The 25,579-nt window shown below is 37.7% G+C and overlaps 1 protein-coding gene across 1 annotated transcript in view; it reads left to right on the forward strand.

Moving 5' to 3' along the window:
• Window positions 1-25,579, forward strand: part of LOC124606946 — a 313,756-nt gene that overhangs the window by 178,482 nt on the left and 109,695 nt on the right. Inside the window, exons 5-6 of the mRNA XM_047139069.1 lie at window positions 3,236-3,509; window positions 6,263-6,356. Of these exons, the coding sequence (XP_046995025.1) occupies window positions 3,236-3,509; window positions 6,263-6,356 (368 nt within the window). The remainder of the gene's footprint in view (window positions 1-3,235; window positions 3,510-6,262; window positions 6,357-25,579) is intronic.

Raw genomic sequence — 25,579 nt, forward strand, 5'->3', positions numbered from 1 at the left:
CAACAGCTGGTGTGCCTTTACACTAGTGAATATCCCCTTTGTGATCTCTGTGCTGAGTTATGGTAACTTGTTACACAAATACTGAAGTGCTCCTTCATTCCTGTGCACAGCCTTAACAAATGAGTCCCAACTTAATGGACACTGATGGGAGGACAATTTTGTTGGGATTCACTAGTGATTCTTCGGTAATATTTTTGACCCAGATAAAAGAGCTGTTCATGGAGACCATTCCCTCTGTGTTTACCGTTTTTCTCTTGTGTGACTGACACACTCACATGGGCAGCAGTAGTACGTAGTGTAACCATCTTCCAAACCCAACAGCATTCTAAGGACTTTAAAATCTCCACATACCAGCCATTCATGCTTACTGTAATTAACACATATAAGAAAAAAACACATATAAATGTTAGCATGTAGCTCCATTTACAAATTAATTTGCTATGTGAATGTAAAAGACCTGTTCCATGTCATTACGATTTATTGTGCAAATGATGCACGGAACATTAAACTAACTAACTAATAAACCTACAATGGATTTCAACATGGTTTATCCTTCCTTAGCTAAGACAGCATATGCAACAGGGATGAATGATCTCTCAATACTCCTGTGTAACAGTACTGCCTTCAGGCTTGCTTTTGAACCATCTATGAAGAGTCTTCATTCCTCTGGTTTGTATGTAATGTTCAGGTCTTCCAACAGTCCATCAGTGTGACTGCAGAATTTAATGACGGATGATGGCAATTTTTTGATTGTATGTCTTTTTTTTTGTATTGGTTCATCTTCATTGCTATAACTGCTTAATGGTGGTACATATGGGGAGACCGGAGTTGACAATCCTTCACCCTGAGACACAGGGTGAATGACAGATGAAATGGGATGTCCTCTTCCTCCTCTTCTGAAGGAAGATGCCATACAAGAACAGCAATCTGACATTATTCATGGGTTTACAACAAATAGCAGGCCCTCAAACTTCACGGAGATGTTTTTACCATAGATCCAAGCATTCAATGTAGATGAATGCAATGTGCAACACACATGTGGATCCCATGAGTTATCTTGGTCTTCAACTTGACACTCAAAATACAAGGTATATGCTTGTTTCACTGCTGTAGTCAACAGTCACGACCTTGGACCATACATAACATTTTCACAGAAGTTATTAGGTTTGTTATCACAGGTGTGGGACATTTATGTGAAAGTATATGTATGCACCAACATGGTTCTGCAGTTTCATCATTTTATCACACATTCATTCTATGCTGATCACAAAAACATCCTGTCCTATAACAAGTGAACTAACACAGCATAAGAGGATGCATCTGTGACAAACGACAATTAAAACTGTATCTGGTTTGTTCATTCGACAATGCTCACATGCGTGGATGGTGCACATGAGTCATGGTGTGCAGCAGTATTGTCAAATTGTACTAGAAGTGTCCACCTCACGCACAGCAGAGAAACCCTTGTCACAGTGCCTTTGCATGCAGCTCTCCTAATGTCCTGTAAGTGTGACTGTGAATTGTAAACACCTCATTATTTGTAACCTTGAGCTAGGACACAATTTTAACCTTGATTTTACTGTTCAGTACATCTAAATCTATAAAGCACAGCTACTTTAGTTTCTGTAAAAAATAAAGAATGATAGTTTTTGTATCAGGGTTATGACTTCCTTTGAGTGTAATATGGAATAGTAAAATGTAAGACTGTTTAGTAACAATGTAACATCTCCTACTTTTAGGGTTCTAGGGTTCATGAAATATCATTGTGATAATGTTTTAGTCTTAAAGATTGGGGGGCTTACTGAATTTTAGCAGAGATTATGATTATTGTATTTAAAAATTCTTTTATAATTTCAAGTGTAGTGCTTACAATTTGAGGATTCTTTGTGGAAACATAAGTTTCAAGAACTCTCACTGTATGTATTGTGAATTGCTGAGTCAAGAGGAATACTCAAAACACTAGTTGTTGGCTTTGACCTGTGACGTAATGCTAATTGCTGCTCTTGACATCACCATTTGGTGCGTATTTTGACAGTTTGGTTGCTTGTTGGTGAAGCTGACAAATTTGAAAGCAAAGAACTTTGTTGTGGTGACAGATATCTGCAGCTTTGCTGGAGGTCTAAGTTAGGTTGGAAGGTGGCAGTTTAGTTGTGAGTTGAGGCAGTCTCTGAATGAATGGGAAAGCAAAACACTACATTGTGATGACAGATGAATCTGTAGTTTAGAGCCTCCCTTTTTTGTGGGGGTAGATGATTCAACATTACAGTTGCCAGGTTGTTTACAGTGTTTGTTAGATGTTTCTGTGTGTTACAGGTCAAAGCCAGTGACTAGTATCAAATATTCCTCTTTATCGAAATTGCTCTTAAGTGTGCAGGAGTGTTTTCTTTTTCTCTCAATATATTCATCAATTTATTGCAATTTCATTAGTCTTTTTGTGTATGATTAGTGGCTCTTCTTTCATTTAAAATGTTTGAAGTTCGATACCTAGCCATTCTAGTCATAGGCTAATCGAGTTCTTGAAAGGTTACACAGTATGCCCACATTTAGTGTTTCTGGCTAGGAAATGTGAGCCAAAGAAATACTCATCTTTTTGTCAAATGAACTAATTTTTTTTATTTTTAGTTTGTTGGAGATGTTTGATCTTTAATATCATCGTGCTAATCTGACCTCTGTTTCTATAAAGTTTATATAACTTGCAAAAGTTTATTCCATGCTATCATAGTTTAAAGTTGTTAGATAAACAACATAATGTATTAGTTATGATGATGAAGATTTTGATGTAGTGTTGACTGCCACACTTTTCTTTGTTCTTTGTATACCAGTGAATAATTTGTCTAAAATAAAATCGCATTTGAGTAAAGCCTAGCAAAAATAATAGCTGACACAAATTATCTTATCCCCCCCCCCAAATACAAATAATCTTACTAAAAGGATATTGTTGCAATATTAATCTACCATTACATTTCAGTTCTGCTTTTCCTCTATTAATATCTTACGCTTTAAAATGGAAGAAGTTTTTTTTCAAATGTTCTTCACACTGCTCTTGTTTATTATTGTCAGGGTGTATTGTGCTTTCACTCACACATTGAACCATGTTGTGTACTAGTTGTCATTATTAGCGTAGGGGTTGCCAGTCTATTAAACATTGATTGTCCTATTGTCTACATCAATTTTTTTTATGTAAACAGAATCCTGATATGTTTTTTGCAAGCTGATAAGCTGTTTAACTTTTCAGTCCCAGCCAGCCATGCATTAGTCCGACTTCATTTGGAGCTGTCTCTGAAGTCAGGCTAGGCAGGCAGAAAGAGATAAGTCCAGGCCTTGTCCGTGAATCTTCAGTGCAGTCAGATGTGACATCTCATGGAAGCCATGGCTCAAGTGTAGACTCGTTCTTGGAGTCCCGCAAGCCTGATCCTGAAGAAGTGCTGCTTAATCTAGGATTTGGAGGACCTCCTATAGCAGAGAACGAAGTGTCACGCATTCCACGTCGCTTCCTTCAGCCTTCAAAAGTAATACTATATCATACTATATAATAATATATATTTATTACTAAAGCAATGAATCTTATGAATAAAGTAGTAAAACTATGATTCTTAGAACCATTAGGGCCTAAGGTACACCACCATCAATTTTGAGTTAGTAGTATGCATGCATGCTCCAGATGTTTAAGAATTTTATTGTGAACCAGCTTTATCTATACTGTTGGCCCACATTGTACTGGATGGTTGTAATAAAAGTGCAGCTACTCACAGAGGTCCAGTGTGGGCTGTAAATATCATATGGCAGCAAAACTTGGTTAATTTGCTAACGCATTAATGCGGAACAAATTTACGCTTGAAAAAATTAGTTCTATTTTTGGCCACCAGGTGTAAGTCTGGCACTATGATTGCAAGAAAAACATATAGAAATGTATCCATACGTAATGGATTAGGGATGGGAAGTGAGCAGAAAATGTCAATCAAGTGAGAAACACGCATCAAAAAAAGTTTTGCATCACCTCGGTTCTGACAGTTCCAGAACCTGTATAGAAAATTGGAACAGAGATCAACATAACCTCATTTCAGCTCTTTTTATTGCTCATGAAAACCACACATTGTATGTTGTACCACCATACAGTGAGACCTTCAGAGGTGGTGGTCCAGATTGCTGTACACACCGGTACCTATAATACCCCGTAGCATGTCCACTTGCTTTGATGCATGCCTGTATTCATCATGACATACTATTCATACATCAAGGACTGTTGGTCCAGATGGTCACACTCTTCAACAGCGATTCGGCGTAGCTCCCTCAGCGTGGTTGGTGGGTCACGGCGTCCATAAACAGCCCTTTTCAATCTATCCCAGGCATGATCGATAAGGTTAATGTCTGGAGAACATGCTGGCCACTCTAGTCGAGCGATCTCGTTGTCCTGAAGGAAGTCATTCACAAGATGTGCACAATGGGAGTGCAAATTGTCGTCCTTGAACACGAATGCCTTGACAATATGCTGCCGATATGGTAGCACTCTCAGTCGGAGGCTGGCATTCGCATATCGAACAGTATTTATGGCGCCTTCCATGGCCAACAGTGGTGTACGTCGACCCCGCACAGTGCCATCCAAAAACAGCAGGGAACCTCCACCTTGCTGCACTCACTGGACAGTGTGTCTAAGGCATTCAGCCTGACCAGGTTGCCTCCAAACACATCTCCGACAATTGTCTGGTTGAAGGACTATATGACACTCATCGGTGAAGAGAATGTGATGCCAGTCCTGAGCAGTCCATTTGGCTTGATGTTGGGATCATCTGTACTGCACTCCATGGTGTTGTGGTTGCAAAGATGGACCTCACCATGGACGTCAGAAGCTGTGCATCAAGCAGCCTTTTACTCACAGTTAGAGCTGTAACACGACGTCCTGTGATTGCATGAAGAGCATTATTCAACATGGTGGTGTCGCTGTCAGGGTTCCTCTGAGTCATAATCGGTAGGTAGTGGTCATCCACTGCAGTAGTAGCTCTTGAGCGGCCAGAACGAGGCATGTCATCGACAGTTTCTATCTCTCTGTATCTCTTCCATGTCTAATCAACATCACTTTGGTTCACTCAGAGATGCCTAGACACTTCCCTTCCTGGCACAAAGTAACAATGCGGATTGTCTAGGCACATTTGAACTACAGTCAACATGAGCCATGTACCTCCTTCCTGGTGGAATGACTGGAACTGATCGGCTGTGATACAGTATCCACAGTCAGGATTTCTGGGACCTGGGGTGATGGAAAGCTTTTTTTGATGTGTGTATTAACTGCTGCTTACACAGTTTGTTCAGTATAAGCACTAGAAACATCAAGAAGCTGCATCCATGGAACATGATCAACAGTACCAGTTTTGCTACTGGTGAGCAAAATTGGAACTAATGTTTTTCCAGCATGAATTGGTTGTGCATTAATGCTAATGCATTAGCATATCTACCAAGTTTTGCTGCGATATGGTAATTACAACTCACAGTGGACCTCTGTGAGTAGCTCTGCTTTAATTATAACCACTTGATGTAAATGAACATTCATGAAAATCTGTCTCCCCAATTTCTCTGATATTCATTTTTGTATGGGCCCAAAACAAAAAGTATAATATTGTTGCCCTTTATTAACATTAATAATGAATTTCATCTTAAATATTAATTAATATTTCATAACATAAATCAGATATATTACTTTTCATAGGAAATAAAGAATGTTGAGACTTAAAAAACAAATCAGACATATGAGACTGTTGGTTTGTCTACAAATTTTATTTTCATGAATATGTATTTTTCTCAAAACTTTGTCCCTGTGATTTGTGCCCTTGTGGTTATCAGTGCTTCAGCTGATCATTTCATGTTCAATATGATATTTAATAATTATATTCTAACAGAAATAACACTTTTTTTCTTTAGATACTTTTTAATGTAATATTTTGATGAGGTACAAATATTTTTCCCATGTAAAAAATATTATTGTTTGATTTATTTTTGTCCAAAACAAATTTCACTACTTCAACATTATATTACCCATTATTTATTACCTACAAGCCATCTGCAAATGGAATTGGCAAATATTTGATAACTTTGATCCTTGCACCTTAGTTTCCATACGTGCAACAAGTCTAATTAGATAGAACATGGCTTATTTAATTACAAGAGAACACAAAACATTATGCAATAAATTGTTCTAGGGACTATGTTCATAAAGACACAATCTGAAGGCAAAGACATGATCTGAAGGTTTATTATTGTTGATACACAGGTGAAAGGTGTTGCAATTGATGACTTCCTACGCTATCAGCAGGATCTGATAGAAAATTTTGAGACAGGCTTTTGTGGATACAGAGGGCTGACTGGTAAGTTTTGATTTTTTTTTAAAAAAAATATGGTTTCTCTACTTTGTGGGTTGAACTTCCAAAATTTCATGAATATCTTCACACTAAATGCCTATTACTTCAGTGCCATCCTTATCCGTTACATCTTTGCTTGCTGCTACTAACAAAAACTGTCTTTGGCTCTCTTTCTCTTGTATTATTAAACCAGAATAAAATCAATTATTTGGAGTGTTTGTTGAGCCCAAGTTCTCAAATGTAGAAACAGTAGCTGCTCATAACTCTGTTCTCTGTAGCTGTGCATGGTTGCTTGAATTAACATGGTGTTGTGCTGTGACAGGTGTGGTGGTGGGCTTTTTGCTCTGTTTTGCAGGCTCTCCTGTGCCAGGTGCTTCCTCAACGCACATTGTCTCGTCAGCTTCATCTCCGGTGAGGACGTTTGCCCCCCTTTCCCCCATTTTCAGTGAAAACTTGGTGAACATTCCTCCCCGCTTTGTGCCTCTGCGACACCAAGTTCCTCGCAAGCACCTCTGTGTCCCCGGTGGGACAGGTGCTGGGGGGAGCCACCCGTCGCTGGGGCGCTCGCTCAGCTCGCGGCGCCACCACCTGTCAGCTCCTCGCTCAAACCATGATAGACGTGCCAGTGAGCCACATCCTACAAAAGTTTGACTTGGCCTCTTTGAAATGGAATTATCATTTCTTCCATTTTGCTTTGCGTATGTTGTGTATATTGTTAAATATTTACTACAGATCATTACAAATTATTGTAATTACATTACAATGTGGGATCTACTGTTGTTATTTAATAAAATATTTACTGATGTTGGCTTCGTCTCTAAGTAGAAGAAGTATGTATGATGGCACAAGATGGCTGTGATGTGTTCCATAACTTACGAAGTCTGTGTATAATGTCCTTCATGCAGTATTTCTTTCTGTGCAGTAAACTTTGAAACATATATGCATGATTATTGCTTTATGTCATTGTGTGTTAACAGCTTGACTGCGTAAGAGGATTATCAAAAGCTTCAAATTAACTTTTAAACCAGGTAGTACTATGATACTGAGAACTTTTACTTTCTCATTGTGTGCACAATACTTTCTTGTGGACTAATTTTTTACATCCCAAATTTGTCGGGAACTATGGATAGCACTAGAATTGAACAAGTCTTGTGAAGGAGGTCAGTATCAAAATAGCTGTATTGTGTAATCAATTATATTTATAATGCAACATGTTTTTGGTATACTTTATTAAAGATACTAATATCTTTTTAAGTGTCTGCTATTGTAAAACTTGTAAACATTCAATTGTTGACTCTCGTACCTCACTGTCATATGTGTTTGATGTATACACCTCCTTTTACCTTCATTACTTATCAGTGTAATGTTTGAGCTGTGCCCCAGGTCAGTCAGTGCCTTACGACATGTAATGTACTCCTTGTTGTTGTTCACTGTAATGGATCTCAGAATAAAACATACTTGGAGAAATTAATGTTACCATGGTCAAAGAGATGTATCTCCATGTAGGTGTGGAAAGAATGATTAGAGCCTCTTTTTCGGGAAGTTACTTCAAAAACTATAATTAATGAAAATAATTATTTGGATTAGTGATCAAGTGATTCTCTCTCTCTCTCTCTCTCTCTCTCTCTCTCTCTCTGTCTGTGTGTGTGTGTGTGTGTGTGTGTGTGTGTGTGTGTGTGTGCTCTCTCCTGAAGACGTATTCACTTGGTACTGAACTGTGCATAATTTTCCGTTCTGCTAAGACTACTTCAGAAATATTTGCTACTTTCAGTTATGGTATGAAGAAAGAGGGCCCTGTTAAGGATACCAGAACTATAAAAATCTTTAAAATTTTCTCTAAAACAGTCTTCTGCAATTTAGTTTCTATATCAGTTGATACACTGTAATATCATCTGTTATAAAAGACGGTTCAAACATGTTTAGTGGATAATCATTCCACATATGTTAAAGGAATTAAAAAACTGCAATATACATTCACATTCCCACATTGTGCTCATGCTTTGTTCTGTAACCAGCATAATGGGTTCTTGAAGAAATACTAGTTTTCTTAGGAATACTCAGTGATCTGACTCAACAGATTTTAGACAGTCATCATTAGTCTATGCATCTCACAAATTCAATTTGACAGAATTATTTTTACATGAACCATTGCACATTTTCCCAGTTCAACCTTCAGTTTATATAGTTACTTTTGCTGCAGTTTAAATTGAATGACTGGTCGGGCCATCACCGAAAGGAAATAATAATCAAAATAACAAAATGCTTTTGCACACATTTCACAGTAAATATACAACCAAGGTGTTTAAAATTTATTCTGTGAACATGTTGCTTTTATGTGCTATCATCATTATTATTGCCACCAGCCATTTGACATCCACTGCTGGATAAAGGCCCCCTCCTGGACATTCCCAGTTGAGTGACTGGGCACAGTGGTAGAACACTGATCTCTCATTCAGGAGATTGGCTATTCAAATCCGCATAAGACCATCCATATTTAAGTTTACTGTGGTGTCCCTAAATCAATTAATGTGAATGCAGGGATGGATCCTTAGAAAAGGATACAACAGATATATTTTCCCTTTGTACCACAGTTCTAGCTTGTAATCAATCTTGAGTGACCTCGTCATCTATGGGACATTAAAGAAGGGAGGAAAATTAAAATTTAGATTTTTCCACACATTTCAGTTTTCAGTGGGAGACACCTATGCTGTTATTACCTGTTTTCTCATGTTATCTATTCAGCTTCCTGTTTGGTCATTGTCTCAGTCATTTCTTAAATTTTACAATCCAGTGAAGAATCACAGTCTCAAAGAACTATCATCCATTTGCCTGGCTACAGACCCTTCAAACTGTCACTTCATTTTAATTGCAATCCTAATTATGTCACACTCCAGTCTGTTGCCTGAACGTTTTTTTTTTTTTTTTTTTTTTTTTCCCCACTAGTAAATTCCAGCATGCATCTCTCCGTTGTTTGCTATGTAACCCCTAGTGTTTAAATAATTTTAGCAATGAACTTTTCTGAAATTTACAGAATATTTCCAAAATTTTCAGAAGAAACAAATCATTTCAGTATGTTCTGCATCAAAAAACACATTCTTACTTTATAATTTATGTGATATCTAACCCCATCCCAACCAAACTCTCCTGCACACTCTGGAAGATCCAGATCTACACACACCACAAATATTGCTATGATTATTATTAAATTTCATATTTCTAAAGTCTGGCTCAAGTATTTTCCATGTCTGTTTCCTTTCCCCACATTCCTTTGTTTGCCTTCTTCCTTACTTTCATTGTTGTAACTTTTTCTTGGTAATTGGCACTTTAGTGATCTTACAGGGTTGTAGACTTTTTACTTGCATTTTTTTCTCTCTGGGAATAATGTTGGCAGTTACCCTTCTCTCTGTGTTGTCTTGGATATTAATTTTCATTAGGGCATTTCTTGTTCTGTTGGCTGAAAAACATCGCTGAAAAGATTGACTTTGATGTCATTACCTCGTGAGTCTGGCATCACAGCTGTTTGTTATAACTTTATCAAGTGGTGTCAACCTGAATTGTTCATACTAATTCCGGATTGAATTACATATTGTGTTGATAAATGTTGATGAACTGAAAATGCCCATACTATTTATTAAAATATGTTCCAAAATCTAAGCCAAAGACCTTTACATACTTTTATTTAAGAAAGGTAGCAATAAAACAGTATCTGAAGTTATGTGTTCAGTCCAATTGCATCAGTCTGATAAATCTGTATTGATACTTGGATAACCAGTACTTACAGTACTACTGGAAACAGATATGTGCAACACAGATTAATGCCATTGAATGATCCAAAATATTAACATTAGTTTTTAGTGTAAAATTCTGTTGTGACGTACTCTTAGAACAAGTGTTTTCCTTAGTAGCACTTGAATGACACCAAATTCAATCTTTTGAAGTTTACATTGCTCAGGGAAAAGTCACTGCATCATTTACCATATAGGACAAAATGGTTTTCAGGGAATTATTTTCTCTTAAAAGTGCACCTTGTACCAAATTTGATGTTTGTAGCTGTATTATTGAGCTCATCTTCAGAACTTATTGCATGTGGATCTGCAATAAAATTTTACGATGAGGCAGTTTCTTGTTCACCGTACAATAATGTGCAGTGCAAGAACTAACCCACACACAATCAGCGGATAATGAAAAATCATTTCAGGTACATGGGGAAGCTGCCAAGATGTGCCATGAACTGGAGATCAGTACAGGCAAGATAGTGATCTCCTGTGTTGATACACTTGCTTCATCTGCCAGGCACTTAAATGTGATTTGTAGAGTATCCATGTAGATGTGGATATAGATAAAGATACATGAAATCACTCTGTGTCCATTTGAATGCATGGTATCTTTTGTTTCAAGAAAACAGACACCACATAGATCCCACGGCAGTGAAACACTATATGTAAATTTAAGAGGGATAACTGCTATTAGCTGCAGTGGGGCTTCCAGTGGAATCAGCAGCGACTAGCGAAAATGTGTACTGGACCAGGATTCTGACCTGGGATCTCCTGCTTACTCTGTGTTCCTTTCCTGTTCTCTCCTGTATCTCTGCTTTAAGTTGCATAGGGAACTGTTTCTGTAAATGATTTGAGATTTCATGTTCGGTCTTCTGTACATAATAAAAAGGAAATTACATAACACAGTATACGTTTGCATCATGGGTTGCCATTTGAACGGAACAGTTTCTGTATTGATGTCCAGCAGTATGGTATGCTGGCACACAGTTGTGTGTTGCTCTCTGTCCAGTGCATAGAAAATTTAGTTATGGGTAGTTTTCAGCTATATTTATATCTGAAATATTTAATCCTCCTACCACAATTGTTGCTAGTTACCTAAAATGCTTATGTTTTTGTGAGAGAATGAGATTTGTGTGTGTGTGTGTGTGTGTGTGTGTGTGTGTGTGTGTGTTCCCCGCCCCCCGCCCCCTCTTGGAGTGATTGACGAAGTACAAAGACTGTTCATGTGATTCACCTGAATGTATTAAAAAAATGTAATAAATTTGCTTTAGTAGTGAACAGTTAGTAACAATTTAGGGACAAGTTTTATATTGCTGTTAATTTACCTGTGTACCTAACTATGAAGGGTAGTGAATATTTTCCAGTTACTTGTTTCTGTTTTAAATACTTTTATAATATTGTTTTTAAATACATTGGCTGCTATAATACGCATCACATTGGAAAATGGTTCACACATGGTAGTAGCATGGACATTGGGCGGAGGGGGGGGGGGGGGGGGGGGAAAGAGGGATTTTGATGGAGAGATGGAGAGCGCGTGTAAACACCTTTGATGTAAAGTCTTACAGAGTGTTATTGTGGATAACAGTAAATGAAATGGTACTGAAGTTGAAGTATGGCCTTGGTGCAGTCCAGAGGAAAGAGTTATAGGTATTTTGCTGTACCAATGGAAAAGCACCTTAAAGGAGATTTCATCTGATCGGCTCTCTGTTCTTGTTAATAGCTTGTTTCATGGTTGTCTGCAGAAATTTATCCATGTACATGTGTGCACGGTGGGGGTTGTCGGGGGGGGGGGGGGGGGCGGCAAGATTATAAAGTTGCCATTTTTTGTATAAATGGGTTGGTCAGTTTAGAGATGTCATACCACAAGAACTTACTGGTATTATAGGTAACAAAGACGTCTATATCCCAAAGAATTGATAGTTATCGAACACTTCTAAAAGTGTAAGAGAATTCTGTAATGAATAAAAACTATACTCAAAATCCATGGGGGGGGGGGGGGGGGTTTAGTGCTTTATCTAGTGCTCCCTCTCTCTCTCTCTCTCTCTCTCTCTCTCTCTCTCTCTCTCCCTCCCTCCCTCCCTCCCTCCCTCTCCCTCTCCCTCTACCTCCCGCCTTACAGATACCTGTGGCTTACTAAATAATTTTGTGTCATCTAATGTGCAGCCAGCAAGGAAATCACAACAATGTAATGATCTTTATTATTTTCTGTAACTCTATATTCATGGATTGATTTAACTACTTCTCCATCTTTCCCATCCACTTCAAATGCTACGTGGTCCCAATCATATTGATGTGACACTGTTGTTAGTACATTGGACGTGAGAAGCGGAGTGCAAATATCCACCCAACCTTCCAGATTTAGATTTCTCGTGGCTTCCCGTATTGAGGCCAATGGCAAATGTTACCTCATTTTTGCCCTATCTGAGCTACAGCTTCATCTAGAAAAATCTTGGCATGATGCTAATCTTTCTTCTTGACTGAATTCAATTTGCTCCAACATAATATAACATCTCAAATCCCATCCTGTCACTTATGCCTTTTGTTTTACTTCACTTTAACACTTCCTCCATACACAGTCTGATACACTTCATCCTTCTTCTTACTCTGTGCCCTCCATATCACTAATCATCAGCTGGAAGTGTACACTGCAAATTTTGTTTCATGCTAGTAAATAGTGCATGCCGCTGCTCCCTTGCAGCCACCCCTTTACAGTGGGGGTGAAACTCTGTTGGTTTTTTTTTCCCCCACAATTTTGTGTTTGCCTTTTCAACATTGGAGAGTGCTAGGCAACCATAATTCACGCAGTTTAAAGTGACAGCCAGATAAAAAAAGTAGAAACAGCTTATGTCCAATGATGATATGGCAACTGTGATATCACTGGAAGTGGAAATCAAACCAGAGCTGAACAGGAGGGAGTTACAGGAAATAAGTGGAAAGAACCTCTTATCTTAACGGTAGCTGGTAAATGAGTAATGTGATTGCCTGGAAGTATCAAAGCTACAGAAAAGGAGTACATTCTCACAAAAAGAACAATATTTGATAAAACCTAATTTTTATCAGAATGGAAGCCGAAAGGTTTTGAATGTGTATGGTAGTCTGTTGAAGATGTGTGTCATTACCCAAGAAGATTATGTGACAATAGAAGCCAATTGTTAAAAAAGTATCAGGATAATCTTTTAATCGGTTTATACTGGCCTGAAAACTGCTATACACTGCACAGCCTGTTCAATGACATGTTGGCCCGTATTTTGTACAGTACGCAGCTATATTGATGTGTCTTCAACTCTTGGTGTTCTCAAACCCCATTTGACCTTGATTGGCAGGAATAATTAATACCAGGCATATTACAACTGTTGGCATCTATTTGCACTGCGTCAGTGTGAAGGGTTCCTCAGAGTACTATCTTTTTTTAATTGATTGAGGCAAGTACTTCAGACTTAATGACCTATTAAAAACATACTTATTAAATAAGTACGTATTGTGTCTGAAGCCAATTTTACTTGAGAAAACTAAAATAAGGGGGGGGGGGGGGGGAGAGAGAGAGGGGGGGGGGGGGCGGAGTCAGTATTGACCTTCAGGAGGACATCTACTAAATTGTTGACAAGTTTTTTAATGGACACTGGTGCCCAGGTAAAGCTCATTGACACATTTTAAAACAGGAAAAATGCACCATACTTTTGTAACTCCTAGTTTAATCCTCAGGCAGGACAGGATAGGTTGTGGAATTGAGCCTGGTTGGAAAATATTACAAGTCTCTCAACCCAGGTTGGCTGACATGTAGTAATTTTACACTTTTATTAAGTATTTAATCTGCTTAGTAGAGCCTCTGAAAGATGCACACACAATTTATAAAGCGGTACTCTCCTTTGCATGTGCAATGTGAGCACATGCCATTCTGTACTCTCTCTCCAATTGGACATAAAACTGTCCCAGTTGTTCATATTAATCATTGCATGTGATGAAACAAAATTATTATTCCGATTGTTATGTTGATGTTGCTTTCTCATTTCTTGTACCTTGTTCTAATTTGTGTGATGATTTGATAAGTATCATAATAAATTTTATATTACATTTCATATTCATTTTCAGACTTCAGTCACTTAAAGAAATAAAAGATGCCAACTGTATCTTCTGACCAAATAACTGTAATATAAATGATATTTGGATACCCTGAACGTTGTTATCTTTTTCACATATTTTTAATTCATCAGGTTTAAAGTTATGTGTAAGAATATACTTTAGAGTCTTTCCATTGGATGATATTAACTGAAATCTACTAAATTGTTGACTAGTCTTTTAATGACACTGGTGCCCAGGTTATAGTTATTAATGTAATACTAAATTTATGGTGGCCATTGATTTTGTCAATTTACTAAGCAAATTTCTGAAGTCTCTTTTCTTTTATAATTAAAACATGCTGTTATATAAAGTAAGCAAAGAAAATTGTAAAAATTAGCTTTTATATTGTACATAAAAATATAACAAGGCATTTCTCTGAAGTCAAATACTCTTTATTTTATATGTTATGTGAAAGATCAAATAAACAAAGTGAAAAGTGTTGAAACACATAAACACTGATAATTACCCCATCATCTAAACAAGCTACATTTATTATTATTAGTATATTTCCTGTTCTTCTCTTCTGTAGAATTTAGAATTATAAAGAGTTCTTTAAGGTTCATCTAATAAGGACTCAGTCTAAGATTTACTGTTTTTCAGGAGCAGTTTTCTTACATTAGTAGACAGAGTTATTAACAGCTGTAAAATCCCTCTTGGCATTTGAAGCTTTGTGTTTATTAATCGAAAAGGTTTGAAACTAATTGGGAATATGTAGGTTACCCAGTACACCCTTTAATACACTCAAAGGCAAAATAAGTCCCACCACAAAGGAATTATTTGGAATGGAAATCAGTAGATGTGATGTAGGTTGTCTTGCCTTGAAGGGCAACAAAATAGGACATAGAATATCATCAACACACCTGTGTGCTGTAAGTTTGCTGTGGATGACAGTCAAAGGGATCCTGCTATGAAAAGAAATGGCGTCCCAGACCATCATTTTTGGTTGTCAGGCTGTATGGCATGTGACAGTCAGGTTGGTTTCCACCATTGACTGGAGTATAATTGTCTTTAGTGATGAGTTCTGCTTTGAATGGAGCCCCAATGACCAATGAAGACATGTCTGGAGACACCCCAGATAACAGTGAGATAACAACCCAACTGTTACCCATCAAATGACATGACAACCAGGAGTTATGGTCTGGGGTGCCATTTCTTTCCTTGGCAGGATCCCTTTGGTTGCCATCTGTGGCACTCCTCCAGCACAGCAGTACATTGACAATGTTCTACAACATGTTTTATTGCCCTTCATGGCAAGCCATCCTGGGCCAACATTTCAGCCTGCTCATGGCAAGAGTTTCTACTGCTAGTATTTCTTCTTGTCAAACTCTACCTTGGTCAGATAGGTCTCTGGATCTCCCCCTCCCCCCCCCCCCCCCACACACACACACAATTGAGAACCTTTGGAGCATTACAGGAAGTGACCTCCAACAATCTCAGGACATTTACTATCTAACACATCAATTGAACAAAATTTGGCACGATCCCTCAGGAGGACATGTAAAAACTCTGGAAATCAATGCTAGCCAAATATGTGCTTGCACAAGTGCCAGAAGTTGACCAATGCATTATTGACTCGTTCAATTTATGAAGCTCTTTCTCTTGAATAAATCATCCAATTTTTCTGAAATTATAATTGATTGTTTGTCTGTACATGTACATTACATGTATCATTACATGTCATTTGGATAATTCCTTTGTGGTGCATCTTTTTTTTAGAATTTATGTTGAACACTTGCACTCAAAAGATAATGTCAGTACAGTGTATTTGTAATTATGAATAGAGTTATTTTATGGGACTTTCACTTCACTGTCTTCCAGTTAATTGAAGTTAACGCATGAGAAAGCTGTCATGATACTTTGTGACAGGAAGACATACACTTATTGGAATATCGGAGCATTAAAGACCAAGATCAATAAGTAAATGGATTATGTTCAGAAGGTGGGACGAAACCTTTTAAATATTTTGAGGGAAGTCTAACAATAATCACATGTAGGAATCTGACCTAAATGTTGCACTTTTAATGTACAGAGAGCAATAATAATGAAAAGTCTGACTACTTTATTACAGCTTTCATTTAAAAAAATCCTTAGTGTTCTGAGAACAGGCAAGGTAAATAGATGCTTGTGTTTGAGGCTATGAATTCCATTCTTACAAAGGTAAACACTGGGGACAGTGTGAGGATCTTGTGCTGTTGTAAGTTTTTCATTCTCTTTCACACATTCTAGTATCACTGCAGGTAGGGTGCAAATGTACCGTGGACATGACTAGGACTACTAATCACACTTTGGATCATAAAATTTATGTTAGGAGTGATGAAACAAAAAGCAGCATTTTTAAACATTTGTGATTTTGCTGAAATGATTCAAGAAAATGTCTTTCTGAATGTATTACATAGATGAAAACATTAAATGTGTTTTGCTGAAGTAGTGTCACCTAATTCTCTTGAACATGCAGTTAAGAGAGAGTAGTTGTAATGCTACTCATAACAATGACTTGGTAAATTAGTGGTATTTGGTAGAACATTTTCAACAAAAAGTATCTCACTAAACAAAGAACACAAGAATCATTTATTTATAAAAAACAAGTGCATATAATTTTTAGGTTATATTTAAATACATGCAGTGAAAGCAGCTTTTTTGACTCCATAAGATTCATATTCCTATTTACTTTTTCGTTCTGTGGGAATACATAATGTTTGAGCCTGTTTACATAATGGTGAAACTCGTGAGCCATTAAGGAAAACAATGCACAAAGCAACTATTCCACTTGCTATAAAAACCAAAGCAATAGACATCCTCTATGAAGGATGTCAGTTGTGCATAATTAATGACAACCACTATGTGAAATTCTTACAATTTGACTAAAAATACATATATTCACTTTTCAGAACAAATCTTTGGTGTACCTGTTTTCATTGGTTTTTTAATTGCCCATAAAGATGTCAGACTGTTTCTTCCAGAGTAGTGATCAAGCAATAATGTAAAAAGTCATATTAATTGGACATACAGATCTCTGTTTTGTTAAGTTCCATGAAAACATTGGCTCTGGATATTTACCTTAAAATAGAATGACATCCTTTTTAAAGGAAAAGACATTTGTACAAGAATGTCGGAATGATTTGGAAAAATTAATGATACAAAACTTAAATGAACAGTCAACAGTCACATTTAATTCTAAATTCCATGGGTTTAGGAGTTAAAATCTACACTTGTTTATTGTTTTACCATGTGTAATAGATAATTGCAGTCGCCTGAGCAAGATTAGGTAGATAATTAGAATCAACAAACTTTTAGTGCTATCAAGTTGCATCTTAACAAAATCTTGTATGATTATCTATTTTAATTAAACAGTGGAAAGTCCAGATTGGAATATCAACAATTATGGGAAAGATTGATTGATAATTACCATAAAGATGACATGCTGAATTGCAGACAGGCACAACGAAATCACTGTTATTTTCAGTGTGCCTTTCTGCAACTCAGTGTGTCATCTTTATGGTGACTACCAATCTGTCCTGTCCATAATTGTATTTTAGGTATCTTGACAAATGTGCTTTACAATATGTCTCTGTATTGATATTTAATGTATTGTATCGCTTGTCACCAAGGAAAGAAACAATACCACTGGTGAATGACTGACACACACACACACACACACACACACACACACACACACACACACACAGCTGTACCACAGTTCCTGTTTCTTTACTACATGGTGCTCGTCACTATTGGTGCCACCTCCCTTTACACTAACATCCCCAATGCCTATGGCCATAAAGCTATTGAAAACTAACTTTCCCAATGCTTGACAGATTCTAAACCAACAACCTCCTTCCTAGTCGCAATGACCAGTTACATCCTTACCCACAATTACTTCCCCTTTGAAGGCATTACCTACAAACAAATCAGGGGCACAGCTATGGGCATCTGCATGGCACCATCCTATGCCATCCTATGCCAACCTATTCATGGGCTATCTAGAGGAATCCTTCTTATACATCCAGCATCCCAAACCCCTCACCTAGTCCAGATTCATTGATGACATCTTTGTGATCTGGATCGAGGGTGAGGACAACCTCTCCACGTTCCTCCAGAACCTCAACACCACCTCCCCCATTCAATTCACCTGGCCCTACTCAACCCAACAAGCCACCTACCCCAATGTTGCCCTCCACCTCAAAGATGGCTATATCAGCACCTCTGTCCATATCAAACCTACCAACCACCAGCAATACATCCACTTAGACAGCTACCACCCATTCCATAACAAGAAGTCCCATCTATAAAGCCTAGCCACCCATGGCTGTTGCATCTGTAGTGATCAGAAGTCCCTCTTGAAATATACTAAGGGTCTCACTGAGGTCTTCACAGACCATAATTACCCTTCCATGTTTCTACAAAAACAGGTCTCCCATGCCTTATCTTTCCAGTCACGTACCATATCCCAGAGTACCACTGTCCAGCTGCAGAGGAGCATTCCCTTTGTGACTCGCTACCATACGGGACTGGAGTAACTGAATTACATTGTCTGCTAGGGTTTCGACTAGCTCTCGTCATATCCTGAAACGTGAAATGTTCTACCCACTATCCTTCCCACCCCTCCCACAGAGGTATTCCACTGCCCACTGAACCTACACAATATCCTCATCCATCCCTAGACAATCCCTGCTCCCTACCCCTTGCCTCATGGCTCATATCCCTGTAATAAACCTAGGTGCAAGACCTGGCCCATTCATCCTCCCACCACCACCTAGACCAGTCCGGTCACAAGGATCACCTATTCCAGCAAAGGCAGGGCTATCTGTGAAACTAGCCATGTGATCTACAACCTAAGCTGCAACCACTGTGCTGCATTCTACATGGGCATGACAACCAACAGTCTGTCCTTATGAATGGCCACTGACAACCTGTGGCAAAGAAACAGCTGGACCAGCCTGTTGCTGGGCACACGGCCCAAAACAACGTTCTTCATTTCAGTGACTGCTGCACAGCCTGTGTCATCTGAATCCTTCCCACCAACAGCAGCTTTTCTAAATTGCGAAGGTGGGAACTCTCCCTGCAATATATCCTATGTTTCCATAATCCTCTTGGCCTCTACCTTCCTTAGTCATTGTCCTTACCCATCTAGCCCCTTCCCTATTCCCATTCCAGTACACCACCATCCTCTATTCCACCAACACGCCCAGTCTTTTTACTTCTCTCCTTTTATACTACTTCCCTTCCCTCTCCCACACCCTTCATCTAACTAACTTCTCCATCATATGCTGCGATGTGTGTGTGTGTGTGTGTGTGTGTGTGTGTGTGTGTGTGTGTGTGTGTATTTCTGAACCTTGTCAAAGAATGAGATTTTTCACTCTGCAGCGGAGTGTGCACTGATATGAAACTTCCTGACAGATTAAAACTGTATGCTGGACTGAGACTCGAACTCGGGACCTTGCCTTTCGCAGGCAAGTGCTCTACCAACTGAGCGACCCAAGCATGACTAATGACCTGTCCTCACAGCTTCAAGATATTGTTACTTTGTGTCCTGGATTTTCCATTGTTAGCTCATTATAAAGATAGCAAAGAGGCAAGCTAAACAAGGAAGAAAGGATACAGCAAGCTCAGAAAAATTATCATTATGAAGAAAATTGTAGTAATAATGCCTTTCATTTAAAATACTCTTGCGGAAAATAAAAACTATATGAAGCAGTGATTCTGTAAGAACCAAGTTTTATTAACATGTTAAAAAGGTTTTTTTGTGGTCTATTTAATTAAAGCCCAGTGGTAAAATACTTATGAACAGGTTTCTTGGCCAACCACTTCAGTATTTTGCATAGCCTTCTCTTAAAGTAGTACAATATTCCTATTGTGGATAGAGACTATCATGCTAGCGTTGGATGTCATCTTAGGAGGCAGTGTTCTAAGACTTTTTCCCTGTATTGTCTCAATTTTTCAACGGTGGTTTGCTGTAATGTAGACACGACCAGATGTTGTCTCATCAGCTCCCACCAGTGCTCACTGGTGTGCAGATTTGGAAATCACAATGGTTAAAGTACTTGAGAAACATTTTGCAGAAGTACATCTCCATGGTTTTGATGTTGATGTTTTTGGATGTAACATGCAGTATTCCATATTTACTCGTCAGTCACTAGAGCTTTACAGTCATTGTAGGGTATGACTCTATACACTTTGACTTGAATCCTTCCGTATCATGCTGCTTGCAACAAACTGGTATTGTTGCCCTTGTAGTCAATTACACACTTGTAAATAAAATTCCCGATATCAATACAACTTACTCTCATCGTTAAACATTATTCTGCACCATTCAGCCCTTTAATCACGTCTCTTTCACACAATCAGAGACAGGCTGCAGAGTGGTGAGGTGTTATGTGGAACTTGACAAATGGTATACTCATAGTGCGTTTTATAACAAATAATTCTTGACAATTCTAGCATGCACAGTGGATACAACATTGGAACTAATTTATGAGTCAGCTACCAAGCAGTCAGTAATGAGTGCTCAGGTGAAGAGGGAGTCCAGGTATTAATCTGTATGATGATGATTTTTGCAACTGAAATGATGTACATGTGCACCTTCATTGGACCAACAGCACAAGTAACACCTTGTTTCTAATTTTCTGAAATGACTGTTCAGCCCCCCCCTGCAATTGCAAAATACAACCTCCACAGAAATTTGGTTACTTGCATGGAACATGCTTGTAAGATCTACCTCGGTTACTTATACTGTGTGCTACTGCAAAAGGAAAGAAATATACATTAGTTAAATTCATCAAGTGAAATACAGTTATTATGGAGACAACAGTTTTATCCTTTATAAGGTTTCTACTCCATCAATAACATTATGCTTTGACTGATCTCTTTGCTGTTTTTTTATTTATTTTATTTTATTTTTTTTTTTTATTTTTTTTTTATCTGACCTTTACAGTTGGACATTTTTCATTTTCTGTATATTCATTCTAACTATGGAAATCCGTACTAGTGGAAGCTACTGGTAACTGTAGTACTTTTTCCATCATATGATATTTTGACATGTAATATTAGTTATGACATAATTTAAGTGTTCTTAAATGTTGGTGGTTTCATTGTGTGCAGTTCAGTGCTGAAGGATGATGTTTATTGGTGGTTAGTTACAGAAAACAAATGTTGTGGCATAATGACAAGTTAACAGACTGCATGCAGTACAGTGCCTGGATATAAATGAAAGCTGTCTTTCATGTTAAGGTGTGGGTTCAAAGTACCTTAAATACCTGATAGGTCTTAGAAATGATGGAGTAATGATAGTGTGTGAGAGACTGTTTAGGTGAAGATTATATCATTTTGTCATTAATTTTAACAATGTGTTTAAGAAAGCTGTTGTTTATGAGGAGAATCTGCAATAGGGGAAAGTTTGCAACTAAGCTGATAGTAGAAAAAGAGAACCAATACAGGTTTCATGTTATTTGTTATTTGTGGCCATTTATAACCTCATTTGGCTACTACATATAAATTGTCAGTGTAATGTCACACAATTGGTTTATAACTGTACATAAACTAATTTAATTCAGATTTTGAAGAGTTGTTAATTTTTAATGATAGTTTTTTTTTTCACATTTTGCCACCAAGCAACATTCAAAAAACTAATATATAAACAGGAAAATTAATTTCAGAAAATAGTTGAATTCACAGAGAGATGGCCAGCTCATCTATGTCTTAGTGAATATCTTCCAACTGTTAGTTATTCATTTTTAGCTCATGAAAGATGATAGTGCATTCATGAATTAATGTGTTTGGTGCAATACTGTTTCCAGAAGCTAAATTTCAACCATATACTCGACAGAGGGTCTTGTGGAGATCCCCGTAAGTTTATAATAATTGTGTTGCATGTTTTTTTATGTTTTGTAGTGGTTTTTTCCTTTGTTTTTATGATTAAACAGTTCTGTATTAATTTACCACCAATTAATTTGTAAATTTGAAGTGAGAAGATTAGTATATGTAACTGATTTTCTAATTACATTTGAATTGAGAATGTGAGCTTTAATTAATTATACATACAATTGCTAGTTGTTCTCAACAACTGAATAAATATTATGTTTCAGAATACAGCTAGGGTTTTTCTTATGGCTACTGTAATCTACTAGACAATTACATTCCTATTTTCAGCTGTTCGTGTAACAGTTCAGATTTATGTTTATTATTTTTTAGGCAAGTAGACATGTATATTTACATCACCAATTTATTCTTTCTTGCTTGCTTGCTTCTCTGGGAGTTTTTCAGTGCATGGTGTGTGTTTCTGTTGTTTTTATTTTGACTAGCCATTGATATTCTTGTTTTGTTTTAGTTCATTTCTCTTTTGCATGTTTGCCATGTTTTTTTGCACAACTGAAATAATTTTTTTCAAAGCTTTCCTAATAATTCCATTAGTTGCCTGAAGAATGTTTTCAGTAAATGACTTACAAGAAAAGAAAATTAATGCTGAAAACTGTCTGTTGAATAACATAAAAATATTTGTGTACTGTTTCTAATAGAACCTGATGATTTTGCTTTTAAATCTTTGTAAGAGAAAGACAACTTTCAGCATCCTATGTAGATGAATAAGATGAAAAACAACAGTGATGTAAAAGTGTCTTTTTAACTACGCCACAGAGTGCAGTAACACGTATGTTTTCATCAGAAATGTGCAGTTTATAATTGCCAGTACTCTTCTCTGCTTATGTGATAAATTTTTGGAGATACCTTTGATGCATTTCTTGATCCGAACCATAGTGAAGCGTGTCCTGTGTGACAACTAAGAGTGCAGTGTATGAGATGAGCGAAATGTTAAATAACTTTGTTTTATTAGTTTTAGTTCTTCGTTATGTGAAACATGTAATTAAAAATGAAAACTTATAATTATAAAAATAGTAAATTAATCAATTTCTCTGAAATAACACAATTGTAGGATGAGATTTAATAACAAAATGTAGTCACAATAAAGACAAAGGAAATTCCTTAACTAAATGTAATCAACAGATGTTAAACATGTTACATCCATCTCTACTGATAACAGTTTTGTTCTTGTTAGTACATAGATAAGGGTTACTACCACGGGCCACATGGCCGGCCCACTGCATTCGTTTGGCTTTGACAGTTCCTGCTATGTTGGGCTATTGGTATAGTTCCTCAAGCTCTTGGTTGTATCTGATCCTCCATTCCCCTGTATCTGCATCCAGAACCCGACCGAAGATCTTCCAAAGATCTTCTCAAAAACAAGGAGCTTATGGAAGTCATGTTTCCGGATACTCCATGTCTCACAGCCATATAGAATAACAGGCTGGATCAGGGTTTTGTACAGTTGAATCTTGAACTGTCTGGAGAGAGATTTGGACTGAAGCAGTTGTGCTAGGCTGTGGTAAGATCGATTTCCTGCTTGTATTCTGGCATTGATCTCTGCTTCACATGACTAGTTCTCAGTGAAAAGTGCCCCTAGGTATTTGAATTCTTGCACACTCTTCTAGGAATGCTCCCCAACCTGCAGTGATTGTAGATGATCAGCAGTCTGACAATGACCACACGTCATAACGAGGTACTCTGTCTTGGCTTTGTTTATGTTTAGCCCAAATTTGCTGGCAGCCTCCTTTAGTGCTTTGGTCATTTGCTCCAACTCCTCTTCTGACCTAGAGAGTAAACAGATGTCGTCTGCATAGGCTAAGTATGCCAGTCTCTTTCCTTCGATTTCAATCCCTTCATTCTCTTGGCAGGTCTCGCGTACGATCTTCTCGAGGGCAAAGTTGAACAGGATAGGGGACAACCCATCTCCTTGCCTGAGTCCTGTCACAATTTCAAACTCCTCAGTTACGCGATTTCCCATATTCACCTTTGCACGTGTTTCGTTCAGACAGATCTTTATCAGATTGATGAGTTTCTCTGCTATGCCAAACTCCCTTAAACAGTTGAGCAGGCTCTATGCAATCATAGGCCTTCTTAAAATCAACGAATAAAATATGCAAATCTTTACCATATTCACCCAGTTTCTCAGTGAGCTGCTGGAGACTGAAGATGTGATCTACTGTTGACCGTCCTGGCCGGAAACCTCCCTGGTACTCCCCAATCACCGATTCTGCCACTGGCTGAATTCTCTGTATGAGGCAATTGGACAAGATCTTATAGCAGACGTTAAGCAGGGCGATTCCTCGATAGTTGTCACATTTCAGTTTGTCGCCCTTCTTATGTATTGGACAAATCAGAGCTGTTTTCCATTCTCCTGTTAGTTCTTCTTTGGTACATATTGCCTGTATCAGGGGTATACAAAATTAAATACTGAAGCATTGTGATTTGAAGGTTATTATTGCACCTTTGAAGTGGATGTTATCAGTAGCTGGTCAATTTCCTGCAGCATGTGTGGCAGCAGGAAGTATCTAGTGTTGAAGTACTAATCATGTCACTTAATTCCCATTGTCACTAAATTATACTAAAGAATAAAATGATTGCTTAGTTAAAGCTGTTAAACCAGAAAAGAAAAATACGAAGAGTGTTGTTGCATATTGTAATGAGACTTTCATATCTTTGTTATGCAGGTGCAGTAGAATCTTCAGGCTGATAAAACGGAAAGTGTTTTGTACAATGTTCATTTTGAGTGTGTCTCTTAAGAACCATGCTTCATAAATATTTAGTAGTCCATTTGAAATAAATAATCTTAACAGGTTAGAGGCCCGGGACATGCGTGAATAGGTGCAAAGTATTTGTTTCTGCTCATGGATAAATTTTCTTGAAATAACATGACTTTGTCTGTTGTCTTTGTGACTGATGAAAATTGCAGCCAGCATTGGTGACTATGAAATAAAAGTGGATAAACTTGAAGTACCTGAAGACTGAAACTTCCTGGCAGATCAAAACTGTGTGCTAGACCGAGACTCGAACTCAGGACTGAAAAAAATGGAAAAGGTATGTGTCAATGCTGTTGTGAGCATATGCACTTGAAGGCATTGTTAATGTTACATACATGTGCCCAGAACTGGTAGAAGATGTGACTGTGGACAAGTAAATGGCACACCAGCAGTAATTGAAAGGTGATGCAAAAGTTGCAAGTAGTAGCCAAGCTCATGTTGACATGCAGCCACACAAGTGAAACTTGGGGGCAAGTTACATTAGTAATTCTAATGTATTAGTAGGCAATGACTGCACTAGTGCTCATGTTGAAAAGTTGCTGAAAGTTTTCATAGATTCAAACAATAAATTGCAGAGGCACAAGGAAAGTCTTTTGTCTGTAAGAATTTTAAATGGTTATATTTTATCCATACTAGGAAAAGAATAAGACAACTTTGAAGACTTGTGCAACATGATTCTGTCTGAAAATCAAAGTGTTGAACCTTT

Source organism: Schistocerca americana, chromosome 3, assembly GCF_021461395.2.
Source record: "Schistocerca americana isolate TAMUIC-IGC-003095 chromosome 3, iqSchAmer2.1, whole genome shotgun sequence".
Lineage (NCBI taxonomy): Eukaryota > Metazoa > Arthropoda > Insecta > Orthoptera > Acrididae > Schistocerca > Schistocerca americana.